The following is a 26,526-nucleotide window of genomic DNA, read 5'->3' as shown; positions in this document are numbered from 1 at the left end:
TTCCATATACTCTTCCACGGGAAAGAAGAGCTCCCCACCTCATGCCTCTTCAACGAAGAAGAAAGCACTCCAAAGAAGGATTGCACCTCAAAAAGCTTTCTCTTGGAGGGAATCCACCAAATGCGGTCCACACCCCCGAATGGCGCCGAGTCTCATACAATTTGCTATAGAAAGCCATCACCACCTCCACTTCCCAGTCATGAGCCACTCGTAAAAAAGAAACATTCCAATGAACTTCCTCATTCAAAATCTGCATGTTATCACTCACCCGAGCCTCTTTGTTTCTAGCAATACGAAACAATTCAGGATAAGCCTCCTTCAAAAGTTGATCCCCACACCAAATATCATGCCAAAACCTAATATGGGATCCATCTCCTACTTCAAATCTGATAAACTTAGAAAAAGACTCCCACCCTCTCCCAATATGCTTCCAAACCCCAACACCAAAAGACCCCTCAACCTGTTTTGTACACCAACCTCCATCCATGCTCCCATGTTTTACTTCAACGACCTTCCTCCAATAAGCTTCCCTCTTCGTAGCGTAACGCCGTAACCATTTCCCAATAAAGCTTGATTAAACCTACGCAGATTTCTAATCCTGAAGCCACCATTCTGCAAGGGAGAGCAAACTAAAGACCTTTTAACTAAGTGATACTTCGACTTCTCATTGGTACCACCCCATAAAAAATTCCTTTGCATCTTCTCTAACTTATTTGCCACACTCGATGGAATGGGGAAAATAGATAACAAATAGGTTGGTAAGCTAGAAAGAGTGCTTTTTTAATCAGCGTTAGCCTCCCCCCTTTTGATAAAAGACCCATTTTCCACCCCGCCAGCCTCCTTTTCATAGTCTCTAGCATACTGTTCCAGATTGTGATAGCCTTGTAATGCGCCCCCAAAGGATGCCCCAAATACTTCATGTGCAAGCCAACCACCCGGCAACCAAAAATGCTAGCCAACAAATCAATATCCTGCACCTCCCCAATAGGAACAATTTCTGACTTCGGCAGATTTATCTTTAGACCTAAAACAACTTCAAAACATAGGAAAAGACAGCGTAAATTACGAAGTTGTTCCTCATCCGCATCACAGAAAATCAGTGTATCATCCGCAAACAACAAGTGCGAAATGCTAAAACCAGGATTGCGCACAGGACCTACAGAAAAACCTGCAACCAGCCCCCTAGCTTCAGTTTCCACCATCATTCTACTCAATGCCTCCATGATAATAACAAATAACAAAGGAGAGAAGGGATCTCCTTGTCGAATCCCCCGAGTACAACTAAAAAAAGCCTGCTGGTTCTCCATTAACCAAAACTGAGTAGTGAACCGTAAAGACACAAAACGCTATCCATTCTCTCCATTTCTCCCCAAACCACATTTTTGTAGAAGGTGGAATAAGAAATCCCAATTTACATGATCATATGCCTTCACAAGGTCCAGCTTGCATAACAAACCAGGTATCCCGGAGCAGAGACGGCTATCAATGCATTCATTCCCTATAAGGACCGAATCCAAAATTTGCCTCCCCTTGACAAAAGCATTTTGAGACTTTGAGATGATCTTAGACAACACAGTTTTCAATCTATTCACTAAGACCTTAGCGATAAGTTTGTACACCAACCCCACAAGACTTATCGGACGAAAGTCCTTGAGATCTACAGCCCCCACTTTCTTAGGAATGGGAGCAATAAAAGATGCGTTTAAGCTTTTCTGGAAACTTGCTTTGCTGTGAAACTCTCTAAAGACTGCCATAAAGTCTTCTTTTATCACCCCCCCAACATGCCTTAATAAAACCCATAGAGAAGCCATCGGGACATAGAGACTTGTCGCCCTTCATATGCTTAACAACCTCAAACACCTCAATCTCCTCAAATTCCCTTTCCAGCCACCTACTATCCTCCTCCTCCATAGCTTGCATTGATAAACCCTCTCAGAAAGGCCTCCATCTGCAACTCTCAGTGAATAAATGGGTATAAAATTGGACCATATGCTCCTTGATCTCTATAGGATTAGAGGATATAGGGCCATTGAACTTAAGGGATTCAATAGTATTATTTCTTCGGTTGGATTTCACCACCCTATGAAAGAATTTTGTGTTGTTGTCCCCCTCCTTCAACCAAAGGGCACGAGACTTTTGTCACCAACTGATTTCTTCTCATAGAAGTAATCTTTCCAGCACCATGAACAGTAATTCTTTCTTCCTCTTTTCCTCCTCATCCAAACCCCGATATTCCTCATAGCTATCCAGTTTTTTTTTTTGATAAGTAATTATGTGATATAAAACAAGAGCGCAGAGGGGCGCAACCCATTTACACGGGAAGTATAAACGAGAGCTCCTAAGAGGGAGAGAAATGAAAAAGAAAATCAGTGAAACTAAACTCTAAAGGAGCTAGCCAAGCGGCCGTCCAAGAGTAGAGAGTAAAGAAGAAAAAATGGGTCAATTCCTCTATAGTCCTAGTGGAATTTTCAAAACATCTAGCATTTCTTTCAATCCAAATACACCACATAAGACACAGAGGGATCATCTTCCACACAACTGCGCTTCGGGAACTACCTCCCGACCACCAACTATCGAACAAGTCCCTCACCCTGCAAGGCATGACCCAATGCAATCCAAACCGAATAAAGATCGACTGCCAAAGAGCACTCGCGAGCTCACAGTGGAGAAGAAGATGATCGACTGTCTCTCCGGACTTTTTGCACATACAACACCACTCCATAACCACTATGTTTCTTTTACGCAAATTATCGTGCGTCAATATTTTGCCTAGGGCTGCAGTCCACCCAAAAAAAGCCACTCTCAAGGGAGCCTTAGTACGCCAAATGCTCTTCCAAGGAAATACCTCTTGATAACAGTGAGACAAAGCCTTGTAGAGTGACTTAACCTCAAACTTTCCTTTCTTGGACGAAATCCAACACATACGATCAGTCACTCCTAAGGAAATCTTGCATGAATACAACCGATCAAAAAAAGGAGAAACCAAATCCAGCTCCCAATCTTGAACGGACCTAACAAAAATAACATTCCATTCAACTCTCCCATTCCTCCAAGTAAAGTTATCCTTCACCCAAGCTTCTTTATGACTGGCAATACTAAATAAGGACGGGAAAGCTTGTTTCAAGGAATTCTCCCCACACCAAACATCATGCCAAAAGCGAACTTTCGAACCCTCCCCCACCTCGAACCGGATCCCTTTAGCAAAAAAATTCCACCCTTGACGAATGTGCTTCCAAAGACCCACACCATGGGAGCCTGAAACCTCCTTTGTGCACCACCCACCTTCCTTATCTTCATACTTAGCTTTAATAACCTTACACCAAAAAGCATCGCTCTCATTCGCATATCTCCAAAGCCACTTCCCCAAAAGAGCTTGATTAAATTGGTGCATCTTCCGAATGCCAAGTCCTCCATATCGAAGGGGACGACAAACTTGATCCCAACCTACAAGATGCATTTTAGTCTCATCTCCCATTCCTCCCCACAAGAAATCTCTTTGGACTTTCTCAATCCTTTTAGCTACACTTATAGGAATCGGAAACAAAGACAAGAAATAAGTCGGAAGATTAGCCAAAGAGCTTTTAATAAGAGTTAGGCGGCCTCCTTTAGAGAGATACATCCTCTTCCAACCCGCCAACTGACGCTCCATCTTTTCAATCACATCATTCCACATAACCCTATCCTTGTACGGCGCCCCTAGAGGGAGGCCCAAATACTTCATAGGCAACTCGGCAACACTACACCCAAGGATACTAGCTAACACCCCAATGTTCTCCACCTCACCAATAGCCACAATCTTGGATTTTCCCAAATTCACTTTTAAACCCGAAACAGCTTCGAAGCATAAAAGAATAAGACGTACATACCGGATTTGCTCAATAGAAGCTTCACAAAAGATCAAAGTATCATCTGCAAATAAAGAGTGAGAGACCCTCAAGTCCGATAAGACCCTATTCAAAAGACCTTGTTCTACCGTCGCATTTACCATTTTACTCAAAGCCTCCATAACTAGCACAAACAACAAGGGAGAGAGAGGATCCCCTTGCCGGATTCCCCTCGAACTCTTGAAGAAGCCTTCCGGCGAGCCATTCACAAGAATGGAGAATCTCACCGACTTAATACACCACTCTATCCAAGCCCTCCACCTCTCTCCAAAACCCTCATAGCTATCCAGTTCCCTGATTTCTTCTAGTAAAGCCTTTTTCCTCTTCCCTACATGCCCAAAAACTTCATTATTCCACCTGCGAAGGTCACCTTTAAGAGCTTTCAGTTTAAAAAACCAAAACATAACTAGGGTAGTTTTCCACCAATGTTTCAATTGATCCGTGAACCCCTCATATTTCAACCACATATTCTCAAACTTGAAGTAACCTCCCCCTCTATTTGTCTCTCCACAGTCTAAAATAATGAGGAAATGATCAGACAAAACACGAGTTAGTCTCCTTTGAGCCACATCAGGAAATCTCTCTTCCCACCCTAAGGAAAGGAGAAACCTATCAATTCTCGACCAAGATTGACTATTAGACCACGTATATTGCCCACCCATCAAGGGAATGTCAATTAGCCCTCGGTCAAAGATGAACCAGGAGAACACCTCCATAGACGGAGCATATCTATAGTTTCCGAATCTCTCACTCGGAAATCTAATAGCATTAAAGTCTCCTTCAATACACCAAGGCACCTCCCACCTGTCCATATGGCCGCTTAATTCTTCCCAAAGCAGAAATCTACCATTATCAATGTTTGGCCCATACACACCAGCAAAAGCCCACTTAAAGTCATCACTAGTACTACGAAAAGAACATGCAATAGTATAGCAACCCACACAAACCTCCAGCTTTTCCACTACCCTTCTATCCCACATAAGCAAGATACCTCCAGAAGCACCTTGCGACCCAAGAGAACACCAATCCACTTGAACACAGCCCCACAAACTTTGTACCAGCTCCCTTGTAACATTCTGCACTTTGGTTTCCTGTAAACACACTACATCTACCTTCCATTCCCTTAGCAAGCTTTTAATCTTCAATCTCTTCTCTACCAAGTTCAACCCCCGCACGTTCCACAATAATATCTTAGGCTTCATTTAACAAAAGACAGCCCCCTCCCCTTCCCCTTTCCTTTGGTTGTTGTCCCCTGTTTCCCATCATTGTTAATGGTACATTTTAGTCCCCGTAATCCCTGGTTATCTTTGAAGGTTGTTTTAGTAGGAGTTACTGCAGGACTATACTCCTTACCTCTATTTCCCTCAATTTTACGAAACAGCATCTCCATCTCTACCCCTCATACAACAAACCCACCACCTGGCAAAAGTCTTTCACTCTCTCAATCACCCATTCACATGCATTTCCTTTCGGACATTCTGAATGAACTTCCAGAGGTTCAACCTTTAACACCTCTTCATCAGCAAACTGTGCCAACTCCACACCAACCAAAGAACAACTAGCTCCCCCCCTTGTTGAGATTGTATACCACAGAATCTACCAAACAATCCCCCCTCCTTGACAAAATCCAGCATCTCCCCTGAGATGTAAAACTCTGGCTGATCCAACTCTGTTTGTTTGTATGGGATAATCACATATCGCGAGTCCTCGGCCCCAGCTATATTTGTCGTCTTCGGCATCTTTGAATCACTAGCCACCACATTTTCTAGAAGCAAAACTACATAGAAGGGGTTTATTTCAGGCCCAATACCTTGATCGGCACTATCTGGCTTGGCAGTATCTTCCTCCCCAGTGATTACTAATTCTTGTCCTCCATCCACACTTCCTATATTCATCATTAGTCCCTCCCTATCTAGCCCATGATCCAGCCCTCTTCCATCTACTACCGCCGGTGATCCGCTGCCCTTACCATTTCAAGTCTCCGGCCGTCAGTTGAGCATCGCCGACAATGTCTATGTGTTGTAGTGTCTGTGTTTCCTAACCCAGAGGCTGTCCCATACCTCCTACATCGGCGCCGATGTGTTCTGCTTCGATTCCGGTCATCTCTGCTTCAATTCCAGCCTGCACAAATGCAGTCGCAATCTCCCCTCCTCCTGTCGCTCTACTGCCGTTAGAGTTTCATCGTTGGGTTGGTCAATGCTCTTATCATCATGTTTTGTGGCAGTTTTGCTTCTTATCATCTCTGACGTCCTACTCCGGCTATTCTCCGGCGGCTCACCGGTCGCCGGGTGTTGCATCGTTCCACTGGCCAAAGAGACGTTGCCTTACTTAGCTTTACACACCAACATGGCTTTAAATTCAGTAGTTTCTTTCGAAAATAAGTCTTCTTGACCATAGGTTTGGGCTGCTCTTCATACATGGGGCCTTTCAACTTGAGCCCAAGATTCTGTTCTTTTCATCTCTAGTCCCATTTCTTACTCAGCCCAAGAAGATACACCGCCCACTTCAATCTTCTCCAGACAGCTGTTTATTTCCTCCTTAAATGCAATTAACATATTTCGAATTGCCATAATATTGCCTTCCGTTATGAGCTGCGAAAAAATCTTCTCATTATGTCCAGCGTGATCCATGGGTGCGATTCCAGTCACCTTGTCTTCAGCACTTTCCTGAATGGGCATCTCTTGCCCGTCCCAGCGTCATGGTCGCCGGCATGCTGAGCACCGCCCTGGAAATTTTGTGTTTGCATGATGTCCAATGCCGGAATTCTCTACTCAACCTCCATCCCCTTGCCCGTCACCACCTCCTCGTAAGACACCTTTCCATGGATTCCTTGCGACCCTTTTAATACGATCCCCACCCGTGCCTCTACTGGAGCCTTACCCGCTTGCGTTCCTTCTAAGCAATGTTTTTCAAAATGCTGTTTCAGCCATAGTAGTTGCACACGACATTCCTTCCAGCCCATTCATTCATCTCCCTCCGATATGATAACGAAACTTCTCCTTCCACGCCCGCCATATTCTAAGAGCTCCATGAAATTCCCATAGTTATTACTTCGCCTCTATAACAGGTATACAGTGCTACCGAAGCAGAAAGTTCTCCAATTCTCCTTGATCTTATCCTTATGTGACAGGAAGTCCCATGACATTAAGAAATAGCACACTGTCGGCCATGCCATGATCACCGACCGAGAAACACCTTTACTTTTTTCCACCAAGCAAACACCTCCTCTCACTTCTGACCTGAATTCAAAGGACTTTTTTTCTACATAAAAAAGCCCCAGATAACCCATTCTTCTTACTGGACGACTACTACCTGCCACTAGATGGGTAGGGGAACCACCCCTTACCTACTCACACAAGGTACTTCTCAACAATAACCTATCTCCATAGAGAATTCTCCTCATGCACGAATCTGCAAAGCCATTTACCGAGTAAAGCTTTATTGAGCAACACAAGGTTTTTAACTCTGAACTCTCTAGGAACTAAGAAGCAAATAGTCTTCCAATTCATCATATGAAACTTAGCTCACCACCTATTCCATCCTGTAGAAAGTCCCTTTGAAGATGTTCTAATCTTCCTGCTATATCGGCCGGTAAAGAAAAAAGGGACAAAAAGTTTGTGGGTAAACTGGATAATGTACTCTAGATTAGATTAGAGTTAGGCAACCACCCTGAGGCAAGTAGATCTTCTTCCATCTAGCCAATCTTCTTCCCATTCTCTCAACTACCCCCATCACAAATAGCTTTTGACTTAAAAGAAGCACCCAATGGAAGTCCCGAATATTTCAAGGGCAAACAAGAGATACTACAACTAAGAATATTGGCCAGCTCTTCTTGATGTGATACCTCCCTCTTGCTGCAACTAATTCAAATGTCCGAAGATTGACCTTAAAGCCCAAAATAGCCTCAAAAACAAGAGAATGTGTCCCAAATTATAGATTTGATCTCGATCTATATAGCACACATAATAAACGTACCATTTGCAAAAAGGTGGGATACTTCCAGGGAGCAGTGTTTTGGATGTCTACCCAAAATCCAGATAAATAACCCGAAGCCATAGCTCTAGAGAGCATCCTACTGAAAGCCTCCATGACAATCACGAAGAGGAGAGGTGAGAGAGGGTCCCTTTGGCAAAAGGCCATGGGAGCCTACCAAAGAAATCCTACGGACTACCATTGATCAAAATAAAGAAGAGGGCCATGGTGATACAAGCAGACATCCATTCCTCCATTTAGTACCAAAGCCAAGACGCCCAAAGAGATAGAGGAACTCTCGGTTGACATTGTCGTAGGCTTTCTGCAAGTCTAGCTCGCAAATAATGCCAAGAAATCCTAATTTCAATCTACTGTCCAAACACTTATTTGCTGTAAGAATTGAGTTTAGAATTTGTCTCCCATGTAAAGGCAGTTTGATTGTTCGATATGAGCGATCCTATCACCTGTTTCATTCTGATAGCAAGGACTTTATCCAAAATTTTATAGATACTCCCCACCAGCCTCATAAGTTTGAAGTCCTTTACTTCTAACTGTCAGATCTTCTCAAGGATAAAGGCAATGAAAGTACCATTAAGGCTCTTCTCGAACAACTTATGCTCATGAAAGTTATGAAAGATGTGCAGAAGATCATCCTTCACTACAGCCAGCACGACCGAAAAAAAGAAGAAGCAATAGTTAAGTCATCTGAGCTTCAGCTCTTTGTCACCATCCATTCTAAGCATCGCCTGAAGAACTTTCTCTTCTTGAAACACTCTCTCCAACCAATCCGCTTCTACAGAGACTAATAAGGGAAACTACAAACCATCTAATTTGGGGAGCCAATGAATTATCTCATTAAAGATATTCTTGTAATACTGAATGATGATCTCAAGGAGTATATCCTTGGGATATACTCCTGGAGACCATCATTCAGCATATCCCAACATTATTCCTTTTCGAGCAATTTAACATAACATAATTCTTTAACTAGTATATAATTTGTTCAAATTCTTAGATTACTAAGCACTAACTTGCAAGGTCTATAATAAGATAGGAGACCCGGGAAAGAAAGAGCTATGCTATTGACGGACCCTTTCATAGTGACTTCAAATCAACAAGCCTCTCCTCTTTTTATCATTTTGTTTGAGGTTCGTTGAATAGAGAATGAAACGCAGAAATAGGGAAGGGTTTCCAAACATTTATTTATTTTTTTGGTTTTAGGGTTGGTCACCCTACCAAAGAACCAAAGGCTTATGGGGTTTACACCTCCCTATTACATGACGTATCAAAGGATTTCAGTAGTGCCCCCAACCCTTTGGCGAGATACTTTTTCTTTGTTTACCGCATGTCTAACCCCGGACTTTCAATACAAAAGATCTAAGGGGAAAATGCCTCAAGATTTCGGGATTTTTCAGCTTGTTCAAAAAGGGTATTTTTCTTTACTTAGGAGAAAATCCTCCATGATTTGAGTATGGAGGTTGGCATTTTCCCTACCTTAATTCCTTTTCGAGTCATTTAATCTAACATAATTCTTTTACATGTAGTATATAATTTGTTCAAATTCTCTGAAACTTAGCACTAACTCGTAAAGTCTATAAGATACGTTTTCGCATTAACAAGTTCGGTAAGAAAAGAAAAAGAAAAAAAAAAAAGTTCCTTCACCAATGTCAGTAGCGTCTGGTTTAGAAAAGAAGATTTATAAAAGAAAGTTAATTACCACAATTTCACACAATTGTTTTAAAAATTGTTGTATTAATTCAATATACGTGATAGCGAGCATCATAAGAAAAATAGTGAACATTACCTTGTATCCAATATCCAAATGACCCCTTTTAATACAATAGACCTCATGGCAAAACGACTCAAGATTTTGGGATTTTTCAGCATGTTCAAAAGGGGTGTTTTTCTTTACTGAGGAGCAAATGATTCAGCTTACCTTTTGGAAGCCGTGATTTTTTTTTTTTTTTTGAGAAGTAATGTTTCATATATCAAAAGCGCAGAGGGGCACAACCCTAGTACACAGGAAGTACACAAGAGAATGCCTTAAATGGTGAAGAAAAGAGAGAGAAGAGAACAAGAAAGTCAAAAAAACTAAAGAAGAAAGAAAGCCCAACAAAAAATCCCTCACGACACTATAAACCCTAAGACAATAGCCCTCCCACCCGATACCCAAAAGGAGGATCAGCGTTGCCACCCTTGTGCCTTGCCTTTCCCTCGCCGATTGGAAGTAATATCATCGCCATAGTTAACTGAGCTCTTCAAGTTGAGCAGCTCCCTAGTGCCTTTATACTTCACCCGAGCGACTTTTACTTATGAAAATCCTCTTCAATGGCGTCCAACAGCGCCAAGGCCGGATCCTCCTCTTCGTCATAATCCCAATCGAGGGGGTCGGAAAAATAATCCCACTCATCCATCTCCTCAAATGGATGGTATACATCCAGAGGGGCAGGAAAATCACCTTCTCCACCATCCCCACCACCCCATAGCTCGCCACCCTTATCCCACACAACGATCTCCCCAAACTGACCGTATCCTACTGGGCAGTTTTGGGGTTTTGGCAAATCAAGTGGCACCTTAGACGAGCTAGGCTTCGAACTTGGATTAAGAAAACCCCACCGTAAAAGGCTAGGCTTCGAAGCAGGAACAGCCCCAAGAGAAGACACCGATTCAACCTTTGAATACACTATGCTCTTAGCAGCCTTCGATGGTAAGTGATTAGCAAACCCAACAAAGGATTGAAACTGCACAGGAGGGTCACTGAGAGCCCCCACCGCCTCCAGAATTAAGGAATCTATCACCGGTTTGGAAGCCGTGATTTGAGGATGGAGGTTGGCATTTTCCCTACCTTAATTCCTTTTCAAGCCATTTAATCTAACATAATTCTTTTACAAGTAGTATATAATTTGTTCAAATTCTTTGAAACTTAGAACTAACTTGTAAAGTCTATAAGATAAGTTTTTGCGTTAACAAGTTCCTTCCCCGACACAGGGGTAAGAAAAGACAAAAAAAAAAAAAAAAAAAAAAAAAAAAGGGTTCCTTCACCAATGTCAGTAGTGTGTTGTTCAGAAAAGAAGATTTATAAAAGAAAGTTAATTACCACAATTTTGCACAAATGTTTTAAAAATTGTTTTATTTATTCAGTATGCATGATAGCGAGCATCATAAGACAAATAATGAACATTACCTTGTATCCAATATCATCTCCAACATTCCCTCCTCTTTCATAAGAGATTCTCTCAGCAACTAAAAAGAAATTACTCAGTTTCAAAATTGTGTCTTAAGAGTCAACAAATTAGAAAAATAATAAATTTGGAGTTCATGGCAATGAGTGCACACCTGAGGTCGCTGAGATACGTCGAGGTTGAGTACACACAATTTTACAAGCCTCACCCTTACTCCACATGTAATCTAGAAGAAATTGAGGGACCTGGACGATAATTGATATGAATATTAGTAACACTAACACCAAGAAAATGCTTAAAAATATCGAAGTATATCGATGTGTACACGAGTGTTTCGCTACATACGGCAATCTCACTATTTGCTAGCAAAAATCATGATATATCACAAGCTGAACATGTTCTTGATAACTGACCAAAAAGAACCAAACAAAGTATCATAAGAAAAGTTTTTTTTTTATAAGTAATATTGTATATATCAAAAAGCGTAAGGAGCCCCTAAGGACACAGAAAATCATAAGAAAAGTTATAGCACATCATACAACAGATCAAGATTTTTAAGTTTCTTCATTAGAGAATGACAATTGCTCTGTTCTTTAAGTAATATAGTTGCAATATATATTAATAACATATATAATCATAGCCCCTAGTGTCCACTGCTCTGTTCTTTGTTGGTTATGACGATTGGTAACATTGCATTCTAGTTAAAAATCCACTCATAAAAGTCAGTGTGGGTAGGGCTAAGATCAAACTTCCTATTACACTTGGATTTTGAAACTTGAGAAACTCAATGTGAGCTTATTACAATCATAATCTACATACATATAATTATATGATCAAAATATGCATATAATAGTCCTAGTTTTTTTTTAATAGAGAAGACTGAGAGATTACTATGATTGGATCCATGAATGCCTTTTTATCAGGAAAATCAGAAATTAGAACTAGGATTAAGTATAAAAATACTTCTATCTCCTGGCAACCAAAAGGCACTTTTTTTTAAAAAAAAAAAAAAAAGTAATTGGTCCTAAGGGGAGAGGGAAAAAGATACTCGAACTAATGACATTCACTTCATGAGGCGTGGTCCCTAGCCGATTGAACTACCCTTTGAGGTTGGCACTTCTAATATATATACCCCCACAATGCACTTCTCCACTTCTAATATATATTTTACATCTTATGTCCTCATCCATCTCAAATTAACTTTAAAGACTTCTTGGCCGACAATGTTCACATTATACACATTTTCTTCCTAATTTTGTTAAAATGATATTCGCATCTTTTTTTTTTTTTTTTTTGATAAATATGATATTCACATCTTTAGTCCTACTTAACCTAAAATCTATAGCACAAAGTTTTCCTTCAAACTGGATTGAAAAAATTTCCTCCAACCTTTTTTTTTGATAAGTAAAATTTATTATTCAAGATTTTAAAAATGTAATTGACATGTATCCAAAATGAATGTGATTCTTACATGCTCTATTAAAAATGCATGTGAGAATCACATACATTTTAGACACATGTCAGTTTAATAAACTGGATTTGAGGAACAATTTGGAGGAAAACTTTATCCAAATCTTTATATTCTAAAGCATGTCTCCATAGTGAGACTAGCAATTAAACTTTACTTTGGTTTTGTTTACCAATACTATCTCATTGGCAAGCAACACACACAACAGACATGAAGACTGGGATCCTAAAATTTTGCAAATCAATGTGCTGCCAAAAAAGGCACTACCATGATTTCTACACGTATTTTCAACCTTCCCTAATTAAGGAAAAAAATCATAGCAGGGGATAGTTTGGTACATTACCAAATCTGGATTGTTTGGATTTAAAGTTTGTCGTATTTGTTTGAGTTTCGACTGATTTATTTCTCTTTTTGTTAGGTTTCCCTTTCCTAGTAAGAGAATGAGTCATATTTAGTTGGTAAAATTATTTTAACAAGAGCTTTTAACTTTTCCATATTAAGCTAGGACTCGGCTACTATACAAGCATTGTTAGAACTTGATGAATGAAATTCTCAGGAACTTAGCTCTCTTTTTATCATGAGACTCCATTATAATTTTGTAAGTGTGACTCCTAGAAGGACTTGGGGAGACCCCAAGGTTTCCTAATTCTTTCTCCTTCACTTTCTACTTTTTCTTTAATTTTTTTACCACAACAGAACCTCTTCCAACCGCAACCAACCCATAAAATCCTATTTAATTACCCTAACATATGCCACTATCAATAAAACATAAAGAAGTTCAAAAACTTCCAAGCTACTGATCACAGTATTGTTCATGTCACCATTCAAAGCCCATGGACAACAACTCTGATTCTTTTTCAGTTCTATGCTATTTCAACTGCAAACCCTCAGTTAAGTTCGCTGTTTTAGCCTGCATTATTTTCACCAGCAACTGTTAACTAATGTCCACATGTGACAAACCTAGAAAATTTTTTGTTTGATAAGTAATAATCCCTTTTATTAAAAGCGTAAGGCGTCCCTAAGTACACCGAAAGTATACAAAAAGAATCACCTAACTAGAAAGAGAAAAATGAACCTAGAAAAATTACCTGTACTAAAAATCAATTCATACCAATAGACAAATTGCAAGTGATACAGGGAAACAGTAACTCCTAATCCCTTACAGTATACCAACTGTTGTGTTGTGTAATTGGTAGACATATAATATATTTAAAAATCACCACAAAAACTACTTGTCCATTCTAATGATAGTGTTAGTTCATATTTACTGAAGAGCTTCACGAGCATTACAATAGGCTTTCCTTCTTCTTTAAAGTTACCTCAATATTCCAAATTAGTTAAAAGTGGCATCCACTTTAAATTTTGCTTACTGTTTGATGCAGCAGCAAAAAGCTCTTGGAATAACAAGAACAAAGTAAATAAAAAATACGGTCTAGTTTTTATATGGGGCTATTTGTCACCCTTCCTAGGCAACTTTAGTTACTATTACGCCCTTTTTCCATTTTTTTTTTTAATTTAATGTTGGTAGCTGCTGGGTTAGTAGCAGTATTTGGTATTTCTTCAGTTTTTAATCAAGGTGTTGTTGCTCCGAAAAAAAAAAAAAAAAAAAAAAAAAGTTTAACTAAAGACAGCCGGAGTAAACTGGGTTATATTAATTTCTAGATTTGCTCGAGTTGGCTGTACCAGAGGCCTATTAGTCTCCTTTCCTGATTAGCATCTTATTTTATTGTGTTTTAATAGTTTCCCACTTGCTTAAGAAGTTCTTTTAACTTCTTTTTTTTATTTTTTATTTTATTTAGGAACCCTAGCCATTGTAAGAAGAGTGGGAATAGCCTATAAAAACGCTTTTATGTATGATTGTGTGATGCAATTCAAACTAGCGATTACGCCCAAGGAACCCCAGGAATGATTCTTAGCTGCTTCGTCAATTTCTCTACTTCATTCCTCCTTTTTTTTGCACTAATTAAAGCTCTTAATTCCCTAACCAGGTCTTGAAAAAATCCCTTTTTATATCCTCAACCACTATTTACTAAGCTCTGCTCTTTTCTCCATTCAACTCATCAAAACCTAACCTACAAAGAAACGCAACCAGCCACCCAAACAATGTTCAACTGCACTTTTCCCAGCCTCAAAACAGCTGGACTTCTGGCTTCCTTCGCTTTATGTAAGGTGCCCTAATGTACACAGGAATATACAAAAGAAGCCCCCTAACTAGAATAAACAAAACAAGAAAATCATTATCACTAATCACCAAATGAGAAAAATAAGCAGCAGTACAAAGATACAAAGTGTTGAAAAATAAAAACTAATCTCCTCCAAAGTCCTCTCACGGTCTTTAAAACTCTTATCATTCATTTTCCTCCATACACATCACAAAAGGTATGAGGGCACCATCTTCCACACAGCAACACTTTGATTTCTATCACCAATGCATCAACACAACTCAACTACTCGTCTCGGTAGAACCCAAGACAACCCAAATCGAGTGAAGAAAGCATTCCAAATGGCACAAGCAACCTCACAAGGAAGAAGAAGATGGTCCACAAATTCTCCATTCTTTTTGCACATACAATACCTATCAACCACAATGGTGCACCACTCCCAGAGATTGTCCATGATAAAGATCATTTTGAGCTGCCAACCACAAAAAAATGTCACTCTCAATGGAACCTTAGTCCTCTAAACACAATTCCAAGGGAAACATAAGCCATCATGACAACCCATGACCCTGTAGAAAGATTTAACACCAAACAAACCTCTTTTGGAAGGGACCCACCACAACTTGTCTTCCCCTTCCTGTCTCACCCTTACTAAATACAACATCCTAAAGAGTAAAGCAAAGGCATCTACCTCCCAATCCTGAGCCACTCTAACAAAGCTCATGTTCCACTAAATGGCACCTCTAGAAAATTCCACATGAGCCACGACAAGAGTATCCTTTGCACAAACAATACCAAATAAAATTGGAAAGGCATCCTTAAGGGCCATATTCCCATACCAAAGATCATGCCAAAATCAAACCTTTGGGCGATGTCCTACCTCAAATATGTTGCGACTACAAAACTTCCCCAAATCTCTCCTAATATTCTTCCATAAATCCACCCCATATGCCCCAACTGGCTCACTAGAACACCACCCTCCTCATAAACTTCCATATTTAGAGTCCACCACCACTCTCGCCCCTCTCTCAAGCCCATTGCGCCAATGCCATTTACCTAAGAGAGCATAATTGAACCCTTCCCTTTTGTTAGATATTTCAAACCCTAACCATTTTTCCACCCTTTAGCCAGCTAGAAATATCCATAATCAGCACAATAATCATCTTTACTGTGTCCTACATCACTGTTGGATTCTAATCTCATTTTTTCAAAAAAATAAATGCAAGAAAAAAAGGTGTACTACCCAATCAAATACTTCACACATGATGCACAATTATGTAAGTATAGAACTCGGGGCATATGGACTATTAAGAAAAACGACATAATCAAAAAGGACTAACTTAAATGCCGAGTTTCAGACAAGTTGTGATAAGTATACCACAAAGAAGACAAAGCAAAGAATTCGTAACCTGCGTGGTCTTTCCACACCCAGTCTCACCAGATATGAGAACTACCTGCTTCGAAACAAGGAAAAATCAGTAAGTATTCCATAATGAACCTGAAGTCCAATCATCCAAACTACAGTTCAATGTAGTAGTAAAAACACAAATTCTTGTGCACAATATCCAAATAAGTTGGTACAAGGACACAGTTGATTTATATGAGGAGTATCAGCAGTAATGTCATGCCTAATGCAATTTGCAAACTGGTAACTACCAGACAAATTTCTAGGAAACGTAAATTTTCAAATAACCTGGTGAGAGTCAATTGTCGATGTAATGACATTCCTGAAGGATGTAATTGGAAGCTCAGACCTCTTTTTAGTAACCTGCACACATAAGATCAGAGAAATCTTTCACAATGAAACCACTCTTTCACAAGAAAACCATAAAAATGCAAAGCATCCAACAGTTTTCATAAGACTCTAATGAGTTCATTAAGTCAGAAACACCTGCTTCAAATATGCAACCTTTTCCATTTTTGAAGCAAGTGACTCCACTTTCTTCGCAATTTCTGCTCCACTCATTGAAGGCTTGCAGAAAATATCATCTTTCTTTTGTCGTATTTTATCAATTTTTTCAGTTTTCTTCCCAACCATTGCATTGTCCACCTCTCCATCATCAGGTGGGTATCGAGTAAACAAATCCTGTAAAACCATGTTTGCCTCTTCCGAAAATGTCAAATAAGTGAGACTGTCCAAATCCTTGGTGTTGTCAACATTCTTTTTAGTTTTGTACACGGAAACTCGCCGTTGGCTCCCATGCCTATCCAAAGTTTATAAGAAACTATATTAGCAAATGATTAACTCAAGCTAGACCTAAAGATGTGAAGGCATCAACTTTTCTTTGGAAGAACAAAGCTAGAAATCTAGCAGCAGGTAAGGTTCTTTTTGAATTTTAAATGTTACGGTCATCACTGTAAAATAAAGTCCACACATAACTAAGAGCACTTACCCTGTACTCTTGGAAGTCATACCCATTTTCCTGCATAATAAATGCACTGCTGCACGTTCGCGGTTTGACAGGTCATCTTCAAACTTGTAAACTGCATGTAACACCCAAAAGTCCACAAATTAGTGTAAAAAACTTGGAAGACAATTTTTCCAATAAAAGACAGATAAGAATTACAACATTTGCAATAGGAGCAACAGCAGATACTATATGTATAAATGAATTTCCAAATAACAGCCCAAAGGTAGTTCCTTTCTTTTCTTTTTCTCTGGCAAGCATATTTCAGTCATATCCATTCACTAAGAAAGACTAAATGACTAAACTCCAAAATCAGTTATTGAACGCCCTTGACTTCTACCTCTAACTAAACTCCAAAATCATTTTTTTTTATAAGTAATGAGAATATTATTGAAAAAAGCGCAGAGGGGCGCAACCCTAATACAAAAGAAATATACAATAGAAGCCTCTACAAAATATACAAAGAGCCCATATTCAAGAACTCATCTAAATTCGGGACCACACTACGATGATGAGCCAACACCCACAGGTGTAGCATAGAGATCATATTCTTCCTCATCCCATCCACCGAACACTCCTTATCCTCAAACGTTCGAGCATTCCTCTCCCGCCAAACACACCATGTGAGTCACAAAGGAACCATCCTCCAAATGACTTTACAGATTACCCTACCCCCCACCTGATTCTAGCAAGACAAGAAGTCAATGAACCATTGCGGCATGACCCACTCAATACCGAACAAAGTAAAAACATAGTTCCATAACCGAGTAGCCACTTCACAATGAATCAGCAAATGATCTACAGACTCCCCATTCTTCTTACACATACAACACCATTCCACTACCACAATTCTCCGCTTTTGCAAATTGTCATGTGCTAGAATTTTACCGAGAGCCGCAGTCCACCCAAAAAATGCCACTCTCGAGGGCACTTTAGAGCGCCAAATACTCTTCCATGGAAACCCCCCACAATCTGGATTGGACAAGGCCTTATAGAACGATTTCACCTCAAACGTACCCTTTTTAGAAAAGGACCATCGAATACGGTCCGCATTACCATAAAAAACCTTACAAGAGCAACAATTCCAAGAAAGATAAGACCCCATCCAATTCCCAATCTTGGGCAGAGTGCACAAAAAGGACATTCCACTCAACCCTCCCATTCCTCCAACTAAAATTATCCTCCACCCACGCGTCCTTGTACCTCGCCATACCAAACAAGGAAGGGAAAACATGCTTCAACGGTTGATCATCACACCAAATATCATGCCAAAAGCGAACTTTCGACCCCATCCCCACCTCAAACCGCACACCTTTTACAAAAGTATCCCAAGCTCTACTAATATTCTTCCACAAACCCACCCCATAAGACCCTGACACCTCCTTCGAACACCACCCACCATCCTTGATCGTCATGCTTGGCTTTTATTATTTTGTACCAAAGCGCCTCACGCTTTGTCGCAAATCTCCATAACCATTTCCCCAAGAGAGCCTGATTAAACTTATGTATATTCCTAATGCCAAGACCACCGGCCCACATGGGACGGCATATTTAGTTCCAATTAACAAGATGCAATTTTTGTTCATCTCCCATTCCTCCCCAAAAGAAATCTCTTTGAAGTTTCTCAATCCTTTTGACCACACTCATAGGAACAAGAAACAATGATAAAAAATAAGTTGGGAGATTAGACAACGTACTCTTTATAAGAGTTAAGCGACCACCCTTTGATAGATACAATTTTTTCCATCTTGCCATACCGTATGGCACTCTATCTGTTCAAGTATACCATCCACATAGATGAATCCTTGTGCTTCGCCCCTAGTGGCAAACCCAAATACTTCATAGGCAATGCCGCAACACTACACCCAAGAATATTAGCCAAAACCCCAATGTTTTCCACCTCCCCTATAGCAACAAGTTCTGATTTACCAAGATTAACTCTCAGCCCCAAAACTGCCTCAAAGCACAAGAGCATAAGGCGTACGTACCGGATTTGTACAGGATATGCTTCACAGAAAATCATAGTATCATCAGCAAATAAAGAATGAGAAACCACTAAATCTGAAAAGACTCTTTCCCCCACAGAGAAACCTGATAATAAACCTTGCTCTACTGTCGCATTCACCATCCTGTTCAATGCCTCCATAACCAACACAAATAGTAACAGCGACATCGGGTCCCCTTGCCGAATCCCCCGTGAGCTATTAAAGAAACTTTCTGGCGTTCCATTTACCAAAATGGAGAATCTGACCATCGAAATACACCACTCTATCCAGCTCCTCCATCTTTCTCCAAGCCCACATCTTTTTAGTAAGTACAACAAAAAGTCCCAATTAACATGGTCATAAGCCTTTTCCAAGTCCAATTTACAAATAACACCAAGCACCCTTGACCTCATCCGACCATCCAAACATTCATTAGCAATGAGCACAGAATCTAAAATTTGTTGCCACCCCAATAAAAGCATTTTGGGAGTTAGAGATGATTTTTCCCAAAACAGTTTTCATTCTAGTGGCTAAGACTTTTTATAAAATTTTATACACCCCTCCCACCAAACTAATTGGCCGAAAATCCTTCACCTCTATCGCAACCGCCTTCTTAGGAACCAAGGATACAAATGTCACATTCATTTTTTTTATAAGTAATAATGCATTAAAGAGCGCAGAGGGGCGCAACACAAGTACACAGGGAGTATACAAGAGAGCGACTAAGCTGGGCAAAGAGAAGAAGAGAACACAGAGAGGAAATCAGGAAAATTAATCACTATAGGAGCAAGCCAGCCTGCAGTCCAAGTGAAGAGAGTGTACAAAAAGAAATGAACAAGGTCCTCAAGTTTCCTTGACAAATCCTCGAAGCATCTTGCATTTCTTTCCTTCCAAAGTTACCATAAAAGACAAAGGGGAGCCATCTTTCACACCACGGCACTACTAGATCTCCCACCCGACCACCAACTGGCGAACAAATCCTTGACACTTCTAGGCATAACCCAACACAAATTGAAGCGAGAGAAAATAACCTCCCACAACTTTCGCACAACCCCACAATGAAGAAATAGATGATCCACAAACTCCCCATCCGTTTCACATATGCAGCAACGATTAATCACCACAATACCTCTCTTCTGAACATTATCCAAAGTGAGAGATTTCCCAAGGGCGGCCGACCAAGCAAAAAAGGCTACTCTCGAAGGAGCCTTTGTGCGCCAAATACTTTTCCAAGGAAAGTGATTGGACTCTTTTGAGACAAGCATCCTATAAAAAGAACGAACCTCAAACTTCCCTTTTCTTGAAGGGGTCCACCACATCCGATCCTCCCCTTCCCCACGAATCTAGGACGAATACAAGAGCGAGAAGAGGGAGGCTAAGTCCAACTCCTCCCAATCATGAATACTATGGGTAAATGTGACATTCCAGTGAACCATACCATTAAAACACTACCGGATATCCGCAATGGAAGCATCCTTATTGCTAGCAATATTGAAAAGACCGGGAAAAGCTTCCTTGAGAGACATCTCGCCACACCAAGTATCCTCCCAAAATTTGACTTTCACCCCCAATCCAGGATCAAATCTAAAGTGGCTCTGAAACAACCCCCAACCCTTACAAATGTGTTTCCATAACCCCACCCCATGCGTCCCACGAGAAACTTTAGAACGCCATCCACCCCAATCCACCCCATACTTTGCCACCAAAATACTTCTCCACCAAGCTTCTTCCTCATTTGCAAATCTCCATAACCATTTCTCCAAAAGAGCTTGATTAAAAAGGCGCAAACTCCGAATCCCTGGACCACCCTCAGCAATCGGAGAACAAACCTCTTTCCAACTGACCAAGTGTATCTTAGGCTCGTCATTGAAGCCCCCCCATAAAAAATCCTTCTCAATGCGATTCGCCACAGAAACAGGAATGGGGAAAAGAGACAGAAAATAAGTGGGGAAATTGGATAAGGTGCTCTTGATGAGAGTGAGTCTCGCCCCCTTGGACAGGTACGAGCGCTTCCATGGGGCCAACCTTCTAGCCATATTTTCCAACAAATCATCCCAAATAGCCAAAAGCTTGAACGAAGCCCCTAGCGGAAGACCCAGATACCTCAAGGGCAAAGAACTAGTGCCACAACCTAGGATACCAGCCAGCTCCCTTGTCACCACCGAACCTCCGACTGGGACCAAGACAGATTTGGCTCGGTTTACTTTTAACCCTGAGACCGCCTCGAAGCTGATAAGGAGGGCTTTAATAAATCTGACTTGGTCAGGAGTAGCCCCACAAAAAACCAACATATCATCAGCAAAGAGAAGGTGAGAAACAATTACCCGCTCAGGCTCTCTAACACCCACATAGAAGCCATTGATGAAACCCCTACTGATGGAAGCATTAATCATCCTGCTGAACGCCTCCATGACCATGATGAACAAAAAAGGTGAAAGATGATCACCTTGTCTCACCCCACGTAAACTCCCAAAGAAACCGGAGGAAGAGCCACTAATCAACACCGAAAATCGCACCGAGGAGATGCAATGCTCGATCCAAGTACACTATTTCTCACCAAAACCACACCTCCTTAGCAAATAGATTAAAAACTTCCAGTTCATGTGATCATAAGCCTTCTCCATATCCAGCTTACACAAGAGGCCGGAATCCCCAGATCTGATACGGCTGTCCAGGCATTCATTGGCTATAAGCACCAAATCCAAAATATGTCTTTCTTTGACGAAAGCATTCTGCGGGTTGGAGATCACCCGATTCATGACTCTTCTCATTTTATTGGCTAGAACCTTCGCAATAATCTTATAGATCCCCCCCACGAGGTTGATAGGGCGAAAATCCTTCAGATCGGAAGCCCCATGCGACTTTAGAATAAGGGAAATAAACGTAGCATTGAGGCCTTTTTCGAATTTACCTCGGTCATGGAACTCCATAAAAACAGCCATGATGTCCAGTTTGATCACCTCCCAACAATCCTGGAAGAAAGCCATAGAGAAACCATCCGGGCTTGGAGCCTTGTCCCTATCCATTTTTTTGACCACCTCCCTTTCCTCGAAGGGAACCTCCAAACTAGAAGACTCATCCACCTCCAACGTATCGAAATGGAGATTATCCAACCTCAGTCTCCAACTAAGAGTCTCTATGAAGAGCGACTCATAAAAGCGAGTGATATGATTACTAATAGCCTCTTGATCAGAAGTACTAGTGCCATGAATGTTCAAAGACTCGATATGATGTCACATTCATACTCTTTACCAACTAACATCTTCAATGGACTTCAGAGAAAACCGTCATAACATCATGTTTCACCACAGCCCAACAAGATTGGAAGAATGCCATGGTGAAACCATCCAGTCCTGGTGCCTTGTCACCCTCCAAACCTTTTATCACCTCCCAAACCTCCTGCTCCTCAAAGTCTCTTTCTAACCAATTTTTCTCCTCCTCATCAATGGACCAAAAAAATCGATTATCCATTTTAGGTCTCCAAGAACTTCGCTCAGAGTATAAATTTTGATAGAACTGCACAATATGTTCTTTTCCCTCTATAGGATTATAGGACACATTCCCATTGATACGTAGAGCTTCCACACGGTTATACCTTCGATGGGAATTAGCCACCTTATGAAAAAACCTGGTGTTACTATCCCCCTCCTTTAGCCACAACTCTCTCGACTTTTGCCGCCAATGTAGTTCCTCATACAGTAAAGTATTCTCCAATTCCTTCGACATATCAGCCAATTGAACCTTTTCTTCCTCCACTAGACCCCTAGTTTCTGCCATAACATCCAGCTCCTGGATCCCTTCCAACAACTCCTTTTTTTTCCTCCCAATGTCACCAAAAATCTCCTTGTTCCATTTTTCACTGACTTTGTCCTTCTTCATCACATAGAGCTCTCTCGTCCTCCAAACCGTCAAGAACTCATAATTCATCCAAGAGAAGCTTGTTCAATCACGTAAAAGTTTCGTCCGCAAGTAGAATATCCATGAGGCACTGATCAAAAGTAAAATTTGAGAGCTCCACCAAAGCATTATCTTTCACTAGGCAAACAAGCGACATTGAAGTCTCCTCCAATGCACTATGGCAAGTTCCACCATCCCATAAATATCTTCTCTCACAATTGGAACTAGGCCCATAGACACCCACAAAAGCCCAAGAGAATTCATCTTTGACGTTTTTGAAAGAGCAAGCAACTGTAACCTCCCCCACACACTCTTCAATTTTTTTTCAAAACCCTCCTATCCCACATAGCAAGATCCCACCGAAGGCCTCTTTAGAATCTAAACAACACCAATCCACATGTTGATATCCCCACAAACTACTCACAACACTACTAGATATGTACTCCAGTTTAGTTTCTTGCAAACCAATAATATTTGCCTTCCACTATCTAAGCAAATTTCCAACTCTAAGGCGTTTGTCCCCCTCATTTAAGCCTCTCACATTCCATGATAGCAGTTTAAGCTTCATAAGAAACCAAGAAGAGCCCTCCCCTTAACTCTGACTCAAGTAGAACTATTGCTTTTTGAATCATAGTTGATAGAACATGACAATCTTTTTAGGCCTTGTTTGGTAGGTGGAATGGCTATTCCATTAGGAAAAGAAAAGGCTATTACTAGAAACGAGAGAACATGGAATGGAATAACTAATCATATTCTTTAGTTTGGCGACAACACATTTGCTCTCATTGGAATTGTTCCAAAATTACTAAAATACCCTAAATATATATAATAAAGTAATAATCATAATTTTTATAAAAAAATAAAATGAAATAAAATTGTTAAAAGGTTTTATATCTTTATTTTTGGTGTTCTTTCTATGGGTTAATTAGCAGAGCCTTTGCGAATGGACATGTAGGATGATGTTCGCCTACATTAAAAAGCAATATGTTTTAGTGTAGATTTGGGTTCTTCTAGTTCCAATTTTAGCCTAGAAATTAAAATGGTTCTTGTTTAATGTTCTTTATGGGATTGGGCTAATTAGCGGAGCCCTTGCGAATGGAGGTGAGGAAAGATATTCTTCACCGTTAAAAAGCAATACGTTTTAGTGTACATTTGGGTTCTTCTAGTTCCAGCTTTAACTCATAAATTAAAATGGTTCTTGTTTGAATGTATTAGTTCAATTGGTTCTTGAAGGATTTGTTTTGTTTACTATGTATTAGAAATTAAAAATAATTTCTTTTCCAGGTTCATTGTTTTTTTTTTTTTTAGGTTTGCAGAATAATAAATAATAATAATAGATTTTTTGGAAAATCCATTTCATTCCTCAAGGAATAGCTATTCTTCTCCTTTTTTAGAAGAAGAAGTATTCCTCTTCGTAGGGGAATACCTATTCCCATGGGAATAGCTCTTCCAAGGAATGGTGAGCAACCAAACAAAACAACAGTTATTCCATGGGAATAGCCATTCCATTCCAAGGATCTATTATGTATACCAAACGAACCCTTAATTCTCTACTTTCTTTGTTAACCAATTTGGAGCTAGAGATCGACTCCTTTTGGAAGCGCCTTGCTTCAATGGCCGTAAGCTCCTCTTCGAAGCCCTCACACAATAACCATGTTTCCTTAACTTTTAGCAAAACCCAAGCGGAAGACTCTTCTGACCCTGCACATTTCTCATTAACAACGAAGGGGCAAAAGCTCAACAAAATGGGGTCTTCTCCAAAGTACAATTCCATATCCATACAAGGTGAGATTACCTTATCATGAGGATTGAACCCTTCCACACTATCCACATCACACCCATCCACCTCAGAGGATACAATACCTTTGTCCCCCACCCCCATATTCCGCCAATGCCAGATATCGGCCATGCCTATTAGAACACCTTTGTGCTACACAAGCCTTGCTCCCAACCCTCAACAATTTAAAAAGCTCAATCAACTCTACTACTAGGACCAACGCCTCCATAGTGGCCGATAGTCATCCAACACTCACCTTACCCGTGTACACGGCTCAGGATATCCCTTTGCTCCTTTCGGAGAAATGTAAAATTGACAACCCTTCTTCTACCGAACGCTTGAAGGCTTTGGCTTCAACATAAAACCAACTCAAGAATCCCACTACAAAATACCAAAAATGGGAACCACAAAAACACCAGTAACCGAGAGTAACACAGAAGGAGAAAAACGTTGACACACATCTACAGGAGCCAACGATAGAGAGGGCATTCTAAGAGTGTACTTCCACTCCACAAACTTTTATCTTCCTTTCCTTTCTTCCATTTTCAAAGCAATTAAACAAATTCCAATGCACAATACAACAAAATCAAGAGGGAAAAAGTTTCTGAGCTATTCATACCTTTGATTTAACTAATTGAAAAAGAACCTTAAGAAAACAACCCCCCCCCCCCCCCCCCCCTTCCCCCCATTTTATATCGTTTATGCCCTAATGAAACCCCACAACCACCAACCTAATCAAAATTGAATTTAGAACAAAGAAGCAACACATACCCATTTTCTACTTCATTATTATTTTAATTTGACGGAAACAATCCAGCACATATACACTCGTTTACAAACGTTTCACATATCTTTATGAACAAAGAAAAGTGCTTCAAGAAAAACACCATAATGACCAACCAAAGCCACACCCACGATCAAATACACTAAGCCCATAGCCACTCAAAACCCATTTGTTATTTCAATTCTCTTATAATATCAAACAAACAGCACCTGCACAACACATACCCGTAATATAGTCTTTAGTTATGAGCATTTCAAATATCTTCATAAACACACAAAAAGACTTCAAAAGCAGCACCAAACCTAGACCCACCATCAGATATACTCAACGCAGAACCAACAATACATAACCAACAAATACCCACATATTATTTCTTTGCTCCGAAACCAAAATAGTTAAAATAATAATAATAAGCAATTATATTAAAATTTTATTAATACCGTCATCTTTTGATTCATGGAACTTTTGCAGTTGTTCGGATATGCTAATCGTCGTAGCTTCAGCAATGTTCTTTGTTACATCAGCCAACTTGAAGTTTTGGCGTCCTTTCTTCTGTTTCTTCTTCTTTGTCATCTTTGCTGAATCTTAATAGATGGGAAGGTACTAGACCCCGGAGAATAATGGAAGAATACTATTACAAGGCGGCAGGACACGACTGCGATTGTGTTTTAAGAGTCGGCTCTTGCGCTTTCAGCCCTAAGCATATGCTTTTTGATGCTTGCTTGTTTCAATGGCAAACAATCTACCTCCTTTATCACCAAAAAAAAAAAACAATCTACCATCTTTTTTACCTTTTTATTTTTATCAGAAAAAAATTCACCATGCTACCCTCAAATTTGCGCCAGATTATCGATGCCCTTTTCACACTAGTTATTGTGTCAATATTTCCAAAATATCTCCCTCCAAGGTCGACTAAAAAACAAAAGTTACCTTAAAAACTTTTTTGATAAAACAAAAATACTCATATATATATATATATATATATATATTAATTATAAAATTAAAAATTA

The 26,526-nt window shown here is 40.1% G+C and overlaps 2 protein-coding genes across 4 annotated transcripts in view; both read right to left on the bottom strand.

Moving 5' to 3' along the window:
- The window catches only part of LOC132180792 (DExH-box ATP-dependent RNA helicase DExH6), a 36,650-nt gene extending 10,419 nt beyond the window's left edge, over positions 1-26,231 (bottom strand). Inside the window, exons 1-7 of one of the 3 annotated variants that reach the window (XM_059593738.2) lie at positions 25,957-26,231; positions 17,059-17,149; positions 16,557-16,869; positions 16,359-16,433; positions 16,075-16,119; positions 11,193-11,283; positions 11,041-11,099 (exon numbers count right to left, since the gene is read on the bottom strand). In XM_059593738.2, the coding sequence (XP_059449721.2) occupies positions 11,041-11,099; positions 11,193-11,283; positions 16,075-16,119; positions 16,359-16,433; positions 16,557-16,869; positions 17,059-17,149; positions 25,957-26,089 (807 nt within the window). In that variant the 5' untranslated portion in view covers positions 26,090-26,231. Of the gene's footprint in view, positions 1-11,040; positions 11,100-11,192; positions 11,284-16,043; positions 16,120-16,358; positions 16,434-16,556; positions 16,870-17,058; positions 17,150-25,956 lie in introns of those variants that run through there. The other 2 variants (XM_059593739.2, XM_059593740.2) reach the window with 2 other exon arrangements.
- On the bottom strand, positions 2,282-5,086 carry LOC148585872 (uncharacterized). The gene has a single exon (XM_088516336.1). The coding sequence runs from the start codon at positions 5,084-5,086 to the stop codon at positions 2,339-2,341; it is 2,748 nt and encodes a 915-aa protein (XP_088372462.1). The 3' UTR covers positions 2,282-2,338.
- Positions 26,232-26,526: the final 295 nt, after the last annotated feature.

The sequence above is a fragment of the Corylus avellana genome, chromosome 5 (genome assembly GCF_965113065.1).
Source record: "Corylus avellana chromosome 5, dhCorAvel1.hap1.2, whole genome shotgun sequence".
In the NCBI taxonomy this organism is placed as follows: Eukaryota; Viridiplantae; Streptophyta; class Magnoliopsida; order Fagales; family Betulaceae; genus Corylus; species Corylus avellana.
Note: the sequence above shows the minus strand (reverse complement) of the source record. Positions and strands in the feature narration are given on the sequence as shown.

Excerpts from the sequence above, each read along its gene's own strand:
- LOC148585872 (XM_088516336.1), bottom strand. The coding sequence starts at position 5,086 with ATGAAGCCTAAGATATTATTGTGGAACGTGCGGGGGTTGAACTTGGTA.